Consider the following 14,056-nt stretch of genomic DNA (forward strand, 5'->3'; position numbering starts at 1 on the left):
AAAGGCAACCTACTGACTGAGAGAAGATATTGGCAAATGACATATCCAATAAAGGGTTAGTATCCAAAATATATAAAGAACCAATACAACTCCACATCCAAAAAACAAATAATCCAATTAAAAATGGGTAGAAGACGTGAATAGGCATTTTTTTTCCCCAAAGAAGGCATACTGATGGCCAACAGACACATGAAAAGATGCTCAACATCACAAATCATCAGGGAACTACAAATCAAAATCACAATGAGATGCTGCCTCACACCTGTCAGAATGGCTAAAATCAAAGACACAAGAAACAACAGGTGTTGGTGAGGATGTGGAGAGAAAGGAACCCTCATGCACCTTTGGTGGTACCCCTCAAAATACAAAAACACTAATTCAAAGGGCTACATGCACCCCTATGTTTATAGCAGCATTATTTACAATAGCCAAGATATGGAAGCAGCCCAAGGGTTCACTGATTGATGACTGGATAAAGAAGATGTGGTCTGTATACACAATGGAACACTAGTGAGCCAACAGAAAGAATGAAATCTTGCCATTTGCAATGACATGTATGGATCTAGAGACTATAACACTAAGCGAGATCAGTCAGAGAAAGACAAATACCGTATGATCTCACTCCTATGTGGAATTTAAGAAACAAAGCAAATGAGCAAAAGGGAAAAAAAGAGAGAGACAAACCAAGAAACAGACACTTAACTATGGAGAACAAACTGATGGTTACCATAGGGGAGGTGGGGGGCTGGGTGAAAAGGGTGCTGGGGATTAAGGAGACTACTTGCGTGATGAGCACTGGGTGATGTATGGAAGTGTGGAATCACTATATTGTACACATGGAACTAATATTATTCTGTAGGTTAGCTCTACTGGCATTAAAATAAAAAAGAAATGGGGATGGAATTACAAAAGTGTATTACCTTTTCTCAACTTGTCCTTATCCCCATAACCAATAAGCTCCCTGTGGCAACCCCCAAGGGAGGACCAGGGGCTCCTCTGGGCTTAGGTCCATCAGAATAGTGATGACATTGCTCTGTGGTCTTGCGCTTACTGGCCTAACTCCCCAAATCACTCATTAGCACATGGAGCTCAGGAACCATGAATTATTCAACTCTGAGACTCCGGGACCAAGCACAGTGCGTGTGGACGAATGTCTGTGGGCTATTTCATCATGCAATTTCTTCCTTGAAAACTAAGGCAATCTTTTGGCTGCCGGCTCCAGCAAAAGACTTGTCTGGATGTTGCGATGCTTTGAAGATGACTTTTCAATGTACATCCAAATAGATTTCCACATGTCTACACAGAGTGGATGCAGCTCTTCTCTCTCCCTTTCTTACCACCCACACCATACTCCCTTCCAGTTTTGATTCCTCTGCTCTGTGTTCTCAGGCCCCTCTGCCTCCTCCCCTGACACCCAAATCCTACCTGCCCTTCGAGGCCAAACTCAAAGGTTGACTTCACTGTGAGGCCCCCTCTGCCTATTGCCTGCCATCTTGACTGTGCGTTTCTCAGACACTGGTCTAATATGTGGTTTGCATGTGAGTCCCCAGCATATGGAGACGGGGTCTGAGAAGTCTTAGTTTACCTGTTATTGTGTATCACAAGGGCACATACCAAAGGCCCTGTGAACATTCACTTTCATATATGCGACTCAAACTGAATCTTTAGCCACAAGCAACTGGCTTTTTGGAGTAAGAGGGAGATCAAAACTTCTGGTGTGATTGACACAATGGACATCTCTGTTTAACATACACCGAGACCAACCCTGACTCCCCATCTCAGCCAATGGCAGATCCTATTAGCTTTGTGTCTGAAACAGACTACCTCCAGGATCTGACTTCTCATCCTTTCCCCTATTATCAGCCCCGCTTACCCTCATACCTAGGTTGTCACCAATCTCCCATACTTGTGCTCTTGTCCCCTATGTCTGATCTCAACAGGACAGCATGATGATGTCATACTGCACCCTACTGAGCCCTCGGCCCTGGTGGTCCTGTCTTACCCACAGTAAGAGCAGGGGGTGGTGTAGGGCCCACGTGACTCCACACCATCTGTATCCGTACCCCCTGCCTATCTCGCCCACTCTCTCTGGTCCAGCCCTCATGGCCTCCTTGGCCTTCCCTTAGATAACTTCAGGTCTCCCATCTCCACCACCTTCATGTTTTTATGCAAATATTGCTGCCGTAGCGAGGCTCCCCAGGGCTGCCTCATTACAACTGCAGCTCCCTGCTGTCCGCTATCTGTATCCATTTCCTGGTTTCATACATACATTGTATGCTTCTCTTTTTCCCAAAAACCATATTATGTATTTTACTCAATTTGCTTCCTTTCTCCATGAGAGTGTCAGCTGCATAAGGATAGCCGTTCTTTTTTTTTTTTTTTAAAGATTTTATTTATTTGACAGACAGAGATCACAAGTAGGTAGAGAGGCAGGCAGAGAGAGAGAGAGAGGAAAGCAGGCTCCCCGCTGAGCAGAGAGCCCGATGTGGGACTCGATCCCAGGACCCTGAGAACATGACCTGAGCCGAAGGCAGCGGCTTAACCCACTGAGCCACCCAGGCGCCCCAAGGATAGCCGTTCTTGTTGGTTCACTGTTGTACCCTGGCCTCTAGAACGGTCTGTGGATGTCGCATTAGTAGCTTTTGAATGAAAAGCCATTGTTCTGTGATTAGGAAGCTCCTAGCTGAGTGCACCTGATGTCTTTCCACAGTCGCCTGGGGTAACAGGATAAAAGCTGTGGGACAATTCAGCCGTCAAGTTCGGCGACGTCCTCTGGGACTTTCTTTCAACTTACTGTCCCACAGATGCGGGCATGATGCCAAGATGAAAGGCATCAGTGCGCCTCCCTAGCTGTGGCACCTGCCTAAGACGAAGGACCGTGAGCTCCCCACTCTGACCTCTAATTGGACTAAGACCGGAGAATTCCAGGCTTTGGGGATATTACTGACTTACTGTACGTTTAAATGTTTGCCTTCCCTGCCTCTACACATTTTTGTTCTTCCCAAGAACACCTCCGGGTGTTACCAGAAGAAACGTAAAATGTAAAAATGCATTTATAACAGAAAAGTGTACGCTCGGTAGCATTTTAGAAAGCACTCACCACTGTCAACGGCTAAGAAGAGGGCTGTGTACACGCTGTTGTGGACAAAGGGCGACTCGCGGTCCAGCACGGCTGTGGTGTCAACGGTCCCATTGATGGGATTGATATTCAGCCAGCCCGCTGGGTCCTTGTAAATGGAATACCTGAAAAAAAATATAATTCCCAAACAACATTCAGATGACACTCTGAACAGATTCAAGAAATATTCATTGAGTGGTGGGAACAAGCTCTCATGTAGGTGCCAGATAATTCTTTTTTTGATTTATTTGGGAGACAGAGAATGAGAGAGTAGGTAAGCACAGAAGATGGAGGAGCAGGCTCCCTGCTGAGCAGAGAACCTGATGTGGGGCTCCGTCCCAGGACCCTGAGATCATGACCTGAGCTGAAAGCAGATGCTTAACCGACGGAGCCACCCAGGTGCCCTAGTGCCACATAATTCTTTACAAAATTCTTTACATCATTGCAGTTATAGTTGTTCATTCAGAAAGTGAGGCTGACCTCCAACTCTGTGCTCAATATTTTGGGCATGCGCCTCCTTTGTTCCTCATGACAAGCCTGTGAGGAGAGAGCTTGTATCAGCCCAGATCTCAAAGAGGCCGAGTTAAAGCCATCCAAGTCCAGCTCTATTTCTTTAATACCCTGGCTGTGCCCCATGTATAGATCCCGGGGAGAGGTGCTGTGAACGCACGGGCAGGACGCAAGGATGCTTGGAGGAACTGGCCATTCCCTCTGATGGAGAGTCACCCTGGGGACCTCACAGAAGATGCAGTGTCTGAACCGAGACCAGAGGAAAATGAGAATGAGAAGACAGGTCAGGAAGAGAGAGTAATACAAGTTAACACATGGAACAGAGAGATTCACTAGAACGTAAGTCCCACAAAAGCCAGGGTATCTGTTTGTGGTCATGACCCCAGCTCCTAAAACATTGCTTAGCACACACACAACACTCAACAGACAGCTGCTGAATGAATACGGTTGTGGGCGGTTGTGCTTGAGGCACAGCTTCTCTGGGGGACACTGATGGTATAGGAGTTTAGAGAGACAGATTTTAAAGAACCTCAACCACTGTTGTAAGGGGTTTGAGTTCTGGATAATGGGAAACCGTCAAAGAACTTTAAAACGTTACTATTTTTGGAGGTTGTCGTAAAAGTAATCCATGCTCCTTCTAAGAAGTTCAAACAAAAGGTGCACTAGGTAAGAAATGAAAATCCCATTTTCATTTGATCAGGAGACTAACAGAACAAGACTCAGATTTCTTTGAACTGAGTGGCTGGGATAATGTGGGGCTGTCCCAGTGACATATGGCAGGTGCTCTAATCACTTCTGTACTTGAGCCAGAGTGATGCTGGCCAGTGTTCTCCTGCCATTCTCCACCAGTCTTTGAAATATATGCCCTTGGGGTGCCTGGGTGGCTCAGTTGTTAAGCATCTGCCTTCGGCTCAGGTCATGATCCCAGGGTCCTGGGATCCAGCCCTGTGTTGGGCTCTCTGCTCAGCAGCCTGCTTCTCCCTCTCCCACTCCCCCTGCTTGTGTTCCTTCTCTTGCTGTGTTTCTGTCAAATACACACACACACACACACACACACACACACACCCACCCTTGAGGGGACATGAAAACTGATGGCTTATCAGCCAGGTAAAGATGCCCAAAGTCCATCATTTCTGCCATATACTGCTGGCTTTGGTTCTAAGGACATTTCAAACCTGATTTAACTAACAAGACTCTGGGGCAAACTGCCACCCTAATCTTCACAGTGGAAACGATGTACACATCCTAACCCTGGGGACCTGTGAACGTTACCTTTTATGGCACAAATGTTGCAGGTCTAATTAAGGGGAGGATCTTGGGGTGGAAAGGGGCTTTTGGATTCCTGCACTACACGGAACCTCAGGTGTCCTCATAAGATGGAAGCAGAGAGAGATTTGAGACACAGGGAAGAGAAGAGGCAGAGATTAGACTGTTGCAAAGGAGTTTCCCCTACAGTCTCCAGAGGGAGTGTGGTCCACCACGATTTTGGCCCGGTGAGACTGATTTTGGGTTTTTGGCCTTTGGAACGGGGGAAAAATCCATTTCTAGCCTCACCCGGTTTGTAGGACTCTGTTACAACAGTTTGTTATGGTGACAATAAGAGACCAACACAGCAGGTGTAATATTCCCTGAAAACCAAACCATAGAGCCTTCAAGGTCATAAAGTCAGGATGTGGGCCCAGAGCTGCTGTTCTGAACCCTCACACTGAGCTGCTTCCCAGCTGACTTACTGGAGGGCGGTCAGAAGACACTGGCTGCATTTTGAGAAGGAGATACCTCCGAGGATAGAACGAAGATGACTCCAAGGGTCCTGGTTTAGATTTTTCCCGTGTAGGTGAGACCCGAGGGGCTGTCCACAGGAGTGTGAATTTAGGTCACCAGAACACACCCGAGCACCTCTGCGTGCATCAATTACATCAAATCCAATTTTTATTTTGCAAAAGTAGGTGAACCAGACCCTAGACTGCCGAACAACGCCAGGGAGTGGGCCCTGCTAATGCTTCCCACAAGGCAGTGCGTCTGGTCTTCCTAGAATGGCCTTCAGTGCCCATTTCATAACAACAGTATCAGCAGCAGCATCCAACAGTAGACTTAGTGTTTGCTGCGTGGGAAGGCCCTTTTCAGGGAGTGTGCTGTGTCTACTCTTTCAGGCCTCACATCATACCTTGAGAGGCGGATAATATGATCATTCCCATTTCACAGACGGGGAAACTGAGGAGAGGCTGGCTGCCATACAGCTTTTCATTGTCTTACTTTTTTCCTATGAAACTTCAGGCTATAGATTTCTTAGTTTTCACAGAACTTCTATCATTTAAAATCTGCTTGAATATTAAAAAAAAAAGTCTGGGACAGAATTTCTGTTTTGTTTTTTAAAAGGGTGCCATTTGAGTTTTTGCGAAGAAAAAAAATAAATATTGTTCCAGTGCAAAAATAAGCCAACCAACCAACCCAGACAGACAAAGCACTTTGCCAAGGTCAGAGGCGAGCGCGTGGCGATGTTAGGATTTGCACCCTGGCTGTCGGGTGCCAGGGGCCTGCTCTTAACCTCTCTGCCCTGGCCACACGGGATCCTGGATGTCGACAGCATCACATGGGAGAAAAAGGCATGGACCTCAGAGTGAAAAACCTGGACTTCCACTGTGTGACCTTGGGCAAGCTACTCATCTGTTTCCGTTTCCTTGGGGAGGCAGGAGAATCCCAGGGCTCATGGGGGAGCTGTGAGGGCCAGGTGGGGCCCGGCACGAGGTGGGTCTTGCAGAGCAGGTCGCACGTGGTCCGCTGGGGTCGGGTCCAGTATGGGATCCACACTGTCCCCTGGAATGTTTTGGGAACCCCAGCTCAGCAGAGCCCCGGGGAGATAGTGTCCTGTAAGTACAGCAGTGGTGGGGAGCACGGGGAATGAGGGGGGCTAAGGTAGTTTTCCCCATACTCCCTTGCTGCCTCAGTGATCATTTCCTTGTTTCTCAAAAACAGAAGAAATGCCTTACTCATAAGAATGAACCGCTTTAAAAACACCTATCATTTCCGTAGGAATTTATGTCTCTCCCTGCAAGACTGGGCTGAAATGCCTCCTCCCGGTCACTCTGTAAGAGTCCCTGGTTAGAAGTTGTGATGTCAGGATGAGGTTTGAGTGGACCGTGCTAGGCCCCACGCCAAATACTTCCGTCGGCACCACATCCATTTCTGTGGTTCTGAACAACCAGATGAAGTTGGTATTGTCCCTGTTTTAAAGGTGAGATAACCAAGATTCAGAGAGGCTTAGCAACTTGCCCAGAGCAGTACAGCCGCCGTGGCAGAGATGGAATTGTGCACAGTTGTGTGGGACTGTGGGCACCGGGCCTGAAGGAGGTGCTTTTTATTACTTCTGCTCAGGGCCAGGTGTTGGCCGTTCCATGTCCCTCCGGGCCACGGAGAGCTCCTGGCCCCTGGTGACACCCAGAACATTCGGTGGCAACCTTCGGTGACTGCTGCAGTCAGAGAAATGGGAAATGCAAAGAAAGGCAACGTTTGTTTCCTGTCTTACCAGGTAACAAGTTTGGAGCTGATCCAGGAGTGATGTGTGGTGGTTCCATGTATTTGAAACAAGGAAAAATTTAAATGGACCATATTTTATTCCCTGATTACTCAAATCAGACTTTAGAATATAAATAAAAACTGAATGAAATTATCTAGCTTTTCATGTTGGCAAAGAAACGATACTGTTTCTCCCTAGTCATGGTTTTGATCTCACGATGTTACGGTTTCGTGGTATGATGAACATCTCTGCTGCTTCTCTTGCATGAGGGGAGTTCAGACATGAACTCGGAGGCTGTCCACTAAGAACCGTGCCCAGTACACTTAGGCCTGTCTGCATCACCCTCCCGGAGAAAGCAAGGACTTAGGGTTTCACACAATAGCTGCTCACTGTTTTTCTTCCTTAAAAAAATAACCAGGTAGGGACACCTGGGTGGCTCAGTTGGTTAAATGATTGATTCTTGATTTTGGCTCAGGTCATGATCTCAGGGTTGTGAGATCGAGCCCCACGTTGGGCTCTGTGCTGGGCATGGAGCCTGCTTAGGATTCTCTCTCCCCTTCTCCCTCTGCCCTTCCCCTCATTTACATGCACTCTCTCTCTCCCTCCCTCTAAAAAAAAATTATAAAAAAAAATCAGGTGTTTTCTCATGACCTTTAATTCTTTTTCCCTCTAGTAGTTATTTTACTTTGTTGGGTGTCTTTTCCCATTGGAAACCTTGGGGACACATGCCTGTGTCCTGGGTCTCCATGATGCCAGCTTGTGGCTCCTACCGGGAATCCCAGCCACGGACACAGGAGGACAGGCACAGCCCCCCTCCCCCCCCGCCCCGGTCCCATTCCTGAGCCCTCCTGAGCAATGCAAGCCAGGAGCTGGGGGCAAGGCCCTGAATGTCGGCATGATTTCCCCCCATGCCAGAGCCTACTACCCCAGAGGGGAGGGAGAGCAGCCGGGGACCACCAGCCAAACTGCTTTTCCACTGGGTGGAAGGGCCCTTCCTGGGTGAAGGGCCCTTTCGTTAAATCATCCCCTTCTGACCGGTTCACCAGATGCTCTATGTAAATTCCTGACATTTTCAAAGCTGTCTTTTTAATAAACCTTTTGATATAAAAATACCAGCATGCAAGATGTTTTCCGTGCTTTTAGGCCTGAAAAATGCACATGACTTATTAAATTGGAATTTCCGGGCAATTTATCTGTAATGTGAACTTTGCTTGTTACAGGGGAAGAAAAATCAAATTAAAAACGGGACTCATTTCAGTCTGTAACGTGGCTTCACAGGAGCTGCTCAAGGGCTTGTTGGGAATCGGTCTCCTCTGGGTACCAGTCTCGGCAGACATGGGGTGGACTGGTTAGCAGGGTTGGGCCTCGCCGGGAAGAAGGGCTGGGCTCTGCCAACCATGCTCAGGCCCTACACCTCTCCTGGGAAGCAGGTTACTGTCCTCGGGGCCCCAGCAGAACCGCAAGGAAATTGCCAGGGGCCAGGGCCAGGTATCCACCCAGAAGGACTTCCAGAACCAGGGGCTGCCAGACTCCGCCCTCGTGGGGCCCAGGTAGTGATGGAAGGAAGAAGAGACTCCCAGGTTTGACAATCCTTCTATAAGCTTCTTTCTGTGACATGGGGGACCCGTAGTTGTTCAGCACAGATACCAAAACCACCTGGGTTTAGCATGGCCTTCCTTTTATATTAGACTTGAAAATATTACAAAGTAAGACACTGCTAACGGTGCAGGGTTAGCCAAGAGTATCGAAGCTGTATTAGAGCACCAGGAATGGGCAAGTTAGGTAGATAGGGAGACTAGAAGACAGACAGATACAGATGTGGGTATAGATATCTAATACATAATTATATATTTGCCATATATATTAGTTAAATAGAGATCTATCAATCTACTGAGACAAATATTTTATATATAATTACATTTATGTCCATCCATATATACGTTTGGAAATTTACTATTTTTTTAAATTTTTTTTTTGAAGATTTTATTTATTTATTTGACAGAGAGAGATCACAAGTAGATGGAGAGGCAGGCAGAGAGAGAGAGAGAGAGAGAGAGAGAGGGAAGCAGGCTCCCTGCTGAGCAGAGAGCCTGATGCGGGACTCGATCCCAGGACCCCGAGATCATGACCCAAGCCGAAGGCAGCGGCTTAACCTACTGAGCCACCCAGGTGCCCCGGAAATTTACTATTTGATATAGATGGTAGGTTAGAGTATTTGCAAAAGCTAGACCATTCAACAAATTCCGCTGACTCCTTATCCATTCAGAACAAGGAAGTTGGGTATCTTTCCGATGTTTTGGACCCTTGGGCATGTTGGCATATAGGAAAATGCACACGGAGAGGTCTGGGCATCTGTTTATAGACTGGGAGCTTGCATTACCTGGAGGAGGGGGACTTGGGTTGGGACTCGTGTCAGAGGAGTCAGTCCAAGATCCCTAGGGCTTTGTTAGATCTTCGAGGGTCAGAGAAGCGCTGATCTAGAGCAAATGCTCGTCGGAGAACCATCAGAAATATCCTGGATGCTATCACGTATGGTAAGGAGGGCTGGTATTTTTTGGACCAACATATGAGCTGCACTGTAGTTCGCAAGGGGAGGGGCAAGATGGCGGAGAAGTGGGAGACCCTGTTTCAACCAGTCCCCTAACATGAGCTAAATATCTACCAGAACACTCTGACCTCCCACGAAATCAACTTGAGGTGGAGGATTATACACTTCTGGATCTCTAAGGGGCAGAAGACACCAGTGGAGAGGTAAAGCAGAGTGGGAACACTGGGACTGATATTGGACAATAAACAGAAGGGGGAGGGAGCCATCAGAAGTGATACCCCAGTATGAAAGTGCCCTGTGAGCAGGGACCAGCATTAACTTGGAGCACTGTAGTTCGCTCTCAGAGAGGAGTCAGTAAAATGGAAAAGACTATGAGAGTCTGGAAGAGGAAAGCAAGAAAAGGAAGAACACAGAGGAATTTCGAATTTCTACTGAAGGAGCCAAAGGACCTGTAAAGCCACAGGGAAGAAAGGAAACAGGAGGCGCACCCTCAGCTCCCTGCTTAATTCCAGCTCCGCGGGCCCCCTGTGTGCTAGATGGCATGCCTGCTTGGGTGATGCACATCAACCACTTTATTTAAAAACAGAACCAGAAAGTAATTGAATTTCCAGCAGAAGGAAATACACTGTTTTGAAATGGCTCACGTAGCTCTGGGTCTCCATGCAAAGGAAAGGGCCTATTTCAAGTCTCCTGACAATACATACAGACAATACATTAAAAGGCCAGTGAATCTGAGAATCCCATCATGGCTCAGGGCTTGCGGAAAGCCCGGGGGGCAACCAGGGCACCAGGGCCAAAGAAAGCAGTCTCAGTAACAGGAGGGACCCTCCAGGGGTGGGGAGATGCCACCATCAGCAGATGTGGACAAGGGAAGGTGGGGACAGAGCTTGCCTAGCCCAGCATGGGGCTGTGCACATCCATGGCAACATAGTAGCTGGGAACAGGGGAGGAGCTCTTGACGTCTCTCAGCCCTTCCCCGGACCCCCTTCTCCCAGGGATCCCAGAGTCCCCTGGCGGAAGCCGGCACTCATACTGCACAAGGCTCTACCAGATTCCAATTCTGACCATTCCATTCTCTTGGAGGCTGCCATCTTCAGATGGCACGGAGGTGAGGCTTGGCTGGTTCCATCTAGAAATTCTGACTCCGACTATAACAACAAGCAATGCACAGTCACCCCTAAGGAGGCCACTCCCTGCCCCTGCAACGGACCGAGGGAGGTTTTGTGCGGGTCCGTTATCTCTGCTCTGCTGCAGGAAGTAGGAGCTAAGGCAGTGGGATCATTTTTTGCTTGGACCACTGCACTGCACCTGACTCCTTGCTTTCATTCTACGTACTACAATCCATTCTCCAAACAGCAACCAGAGTATTTTCAGTTTTCTATCCTATATAAACTGGGTCCCTTGCTCAGGATCCCCCAATGGCTTCCCATTGGGCATAGACTAAAATCCCAACTCCTGGCCATGACTCCAAGGCCCTAACTCCCCACACTCATTTTCTGACTCTTTCCTCGCACTCCCAAAGCCTTCCCTTGGTTCCTTCAAAACACCAAATCCATTCTAGCCTCAAGGTTTTCCATGTGCCTCATGGAACGTGGCTGCCTTAGATGTCCTCATGTGTGTCTCACCAATGCTGAGGTCTCAGCCCAGATACTGAGGCCTCTGCGTCCCCGGAGGGACCGCTGTGAATGTTCCATCCGAAGCCTGTCTCCTCACCCAGCTGGCTCCCCAGCTGCCAGTGTGAGCTCCTTGGGGCAGTGAATGAATCGCTCTTACCCAGCCCTCTGTGTCTTGCACCTAAAAGAGCGTCAGCACACACAGAGTGGGCATTTGGTTGTTGAATGAATGAAAGAAAGTACAAGCCTTCTTTCATACACTTTGGCCCATATCCTGCGTGATGCAGAATCCTAAAGGAATTTGGTCCCGAGGTGTCCATCCATTCCACCCATGGACGGACCTCTCTCTCAAGAGGACTTCCAGACCATCTCTCTCATTAGAGCCAAACTCCCATGTGAATGCTGCTCCAGAAGTCCCTTCAGTGGGCTCAGACCTTCTATGTGATGTCAGCAGGGACTCAGGTTAGTACGTACGCCGGGGGTTCCAAAGATGAGTGAGTCCCAGGCTCAGGGACTCACTAGAAGGACCTACAGGACTCAAGATGTCATACTTATGGCTAAGATGTATTACAGAGAGAAGATGCAGGGCAAGACCAGCAAAGGGACAGGCACATGGAGCAAAGAGGAGGGGAGCAGGAGCCGGCTTCCAGAACCTTCTCGTGGGGGTCACACCGGACACACTCAATTCCCCAGGAACGTGTTGTAAAGTGCTGTCCACCAGGGCTGCTTGTTAGGGGTCCCCGTGCCCCAGGCTTTTCCTTGGGGGCTGGTCATGTCGGCACCATCTGCCCGGCACATAGCAAAATCCCTGTTTTGCAGAAGGAAAGCAGGTGCTCAGCGTAAGCCCCACTTGTTTGCACAAACACTGGAGGCCCAGGGAACCACACTTCTCACCTAGCGCGGTGAGAACCCTCTAGAAACCCAAGTTTTCAGATGCCAGCCAAGTACGAACCCAGGAAGCAGGCCTTCCTAGAGACCCGCCTCAGGCCTGCTCTGCTTCTGGGTTTCTGTACGGTCCATGCTCAGAACAGGGAAACTGGCAGAGCAAAAGGTGCTCTACTTCTTTCTGGAAATCACTTAATTCCTATTTCTCCTAGAACCATTTTAGTTCTAGAGACCGTACAGCTAAGGAAGCTGGAAGTCACAAAGGAACACATTTTGCGGGCAAGGTGGTAGGGGGCTTCACCCCCTCTTGCGAGAGGGTTCACTTCCTTGTGGAATAAATATTCGCAGAGCGCCAGACGCCAAGTGTGGTTCTGAGTAGGGAGCAGTGAGTTCCCTGCTTTTTCGGAACTCATCCTCCAGCAGCGAGAGAGGATCTTAATGAGGACTGGCACGGATCTTCACTTAATGACTTGTGTGACGAGGGCGGCAAAGCCGGTCGGCTCCCCATGACTCACCATGTGCTATGAAGGTTTCTATATCCTGCTGCGCCTAGAGCTGGAAGTCCACGTTCAATGACCACCAACCAAGTGCCACACAGTGGAGGCCCATCGTGGCCTGTCACTGCCCATCGCCCTGGGAGGCAGACGTCATCACCTTCACTGTCCCGAGGAGAAAACAGAGGCTCAGAGTGGACCAGCAGCAGCCCACCTGCATCACGTGGCTTTAAAAAGAATTTTATTTATTTATTTACTTATTCTTGTTATGTAAGCCCCACACCCAGCCTGGGGCTCGAACTCACAGCCCCAAGATCAAGAGTCATGTGCTCTACGGACGGAGCCAGGTAGCCGCCCCCACCAGCCAGGTGCCCTCTCAGTGGCAGAAGGGTGGCCCCAGGGCAGATCTCTCCATCCTCCTGAACACTGTCTCTGTTTTTGTTCCAATTTTGGCTTCTGTCAAGTTAGTGACGTTGCCGAGTGTGATAGGGCCTCTTGATTTGTAAGATGCCCTCCAGCTGGTTCTGGCTGACCATAGTTTCAGGGCCACCGCTCAACGCGTAATGACGAAACTGGGAGCTGAATCCCTCGGGCAGCATCCCCTGGTTGGGTTTTTTTAGACGGGACTGGAAACTCTGTGACACTTGTAACTACACGATAACCTTTCCTAAGAAAACCCCCAAACTCTTCCATACACACACACAGACCATTAAATTGACATAACCCTTTCTTTTTTTTTTTTAAATTTATTTTTATTTATTTGTCAGAGAGAGAGAGAGAGAGAGAGCAAGCGAGTGAGCACAGGCAGACAGAGTTGCAGGCAGAGGCAGAGGGAGAAGCAGGCTCCCCGCTGAGCATGGAGCCCGATGCGGGACTCGATCCCGGGATCCCGGGACACCGGTGTCCCGGGATCATGACCTGAGCCGAAGGCAGCTGCTTAACCAACTGAGCCACCCAGGCGTCCCGACATAACCCTTTCTTAAAATCCCATTTGTTTATGAAAAAAAATCATACCTTCAAGAAAGGCTTAATATAATATAGCCCATATGTGCATTTAATATGTTCATGTCTAGAAATTCTCAAATAACCTAGGCTGAGGCTGGTCTTCGATTCAGCAGCGAAGACTGACAGCTTTTAAATTAGACTCAGACCTGCCACTGGGACACACAGCTCAGCTGCCGTGGACAGCCCGTAAGAACAGGTCCGAACGGGACTGACTCTACAAGACAGGTGCTCTCAGGCGCGTTCTGCTTTCACCGACGGGGACCGAGGGGCTGGCTGTAGCACTGTTGGGGTGCAAGGGATTCTCATGAATTCAAGGGGCGCCCGCAGGAAAGCCTTTTTCTGTCCACTCCCTGACCTGACCCTCGGTTG

The 14,056-nt window shown here is 48.8% G+C and overlaps 1 protein-coding gene across 5 annotated transcripts in view; it reads right to left on the reverse strand.

Annotated features, from left to right (window-relative positions):
• CDH13 (cadherin 13) overlaps positions 1-14,056 on the reverse strand; it is a 980,849-nt gene that overhangs the window by 26,730 nt on the left and 940,063 nt on the right. For all 5 annotated transcript variants that reach the window (XM_047710889.1, XM_047710891.1, XM_047710890.1 and 2 more), the window contains one exon: positions 3,101-3,243. In XM_047710889.1, the coding sequence (XP_047566845.1) occupies positions 3,101-3,243 (143 nt within the window). The remainder of the gene's footprint in view (positions 1-3,100; positions 3,244-14,056) is intronic.

This window comes from Lutra lutra, chromosome 17, assembly GCF_902655055.1.
Source record: "Lutra lutra chromosome 17, mLutLut1.2, whole genome shotgun sequence".
Taxonomy (NCBI): Eukaryota; Metazoa; Chordata; class Mammalia; order Carnivora; family Mustelidae; genus Lutra; species Lutra lutra.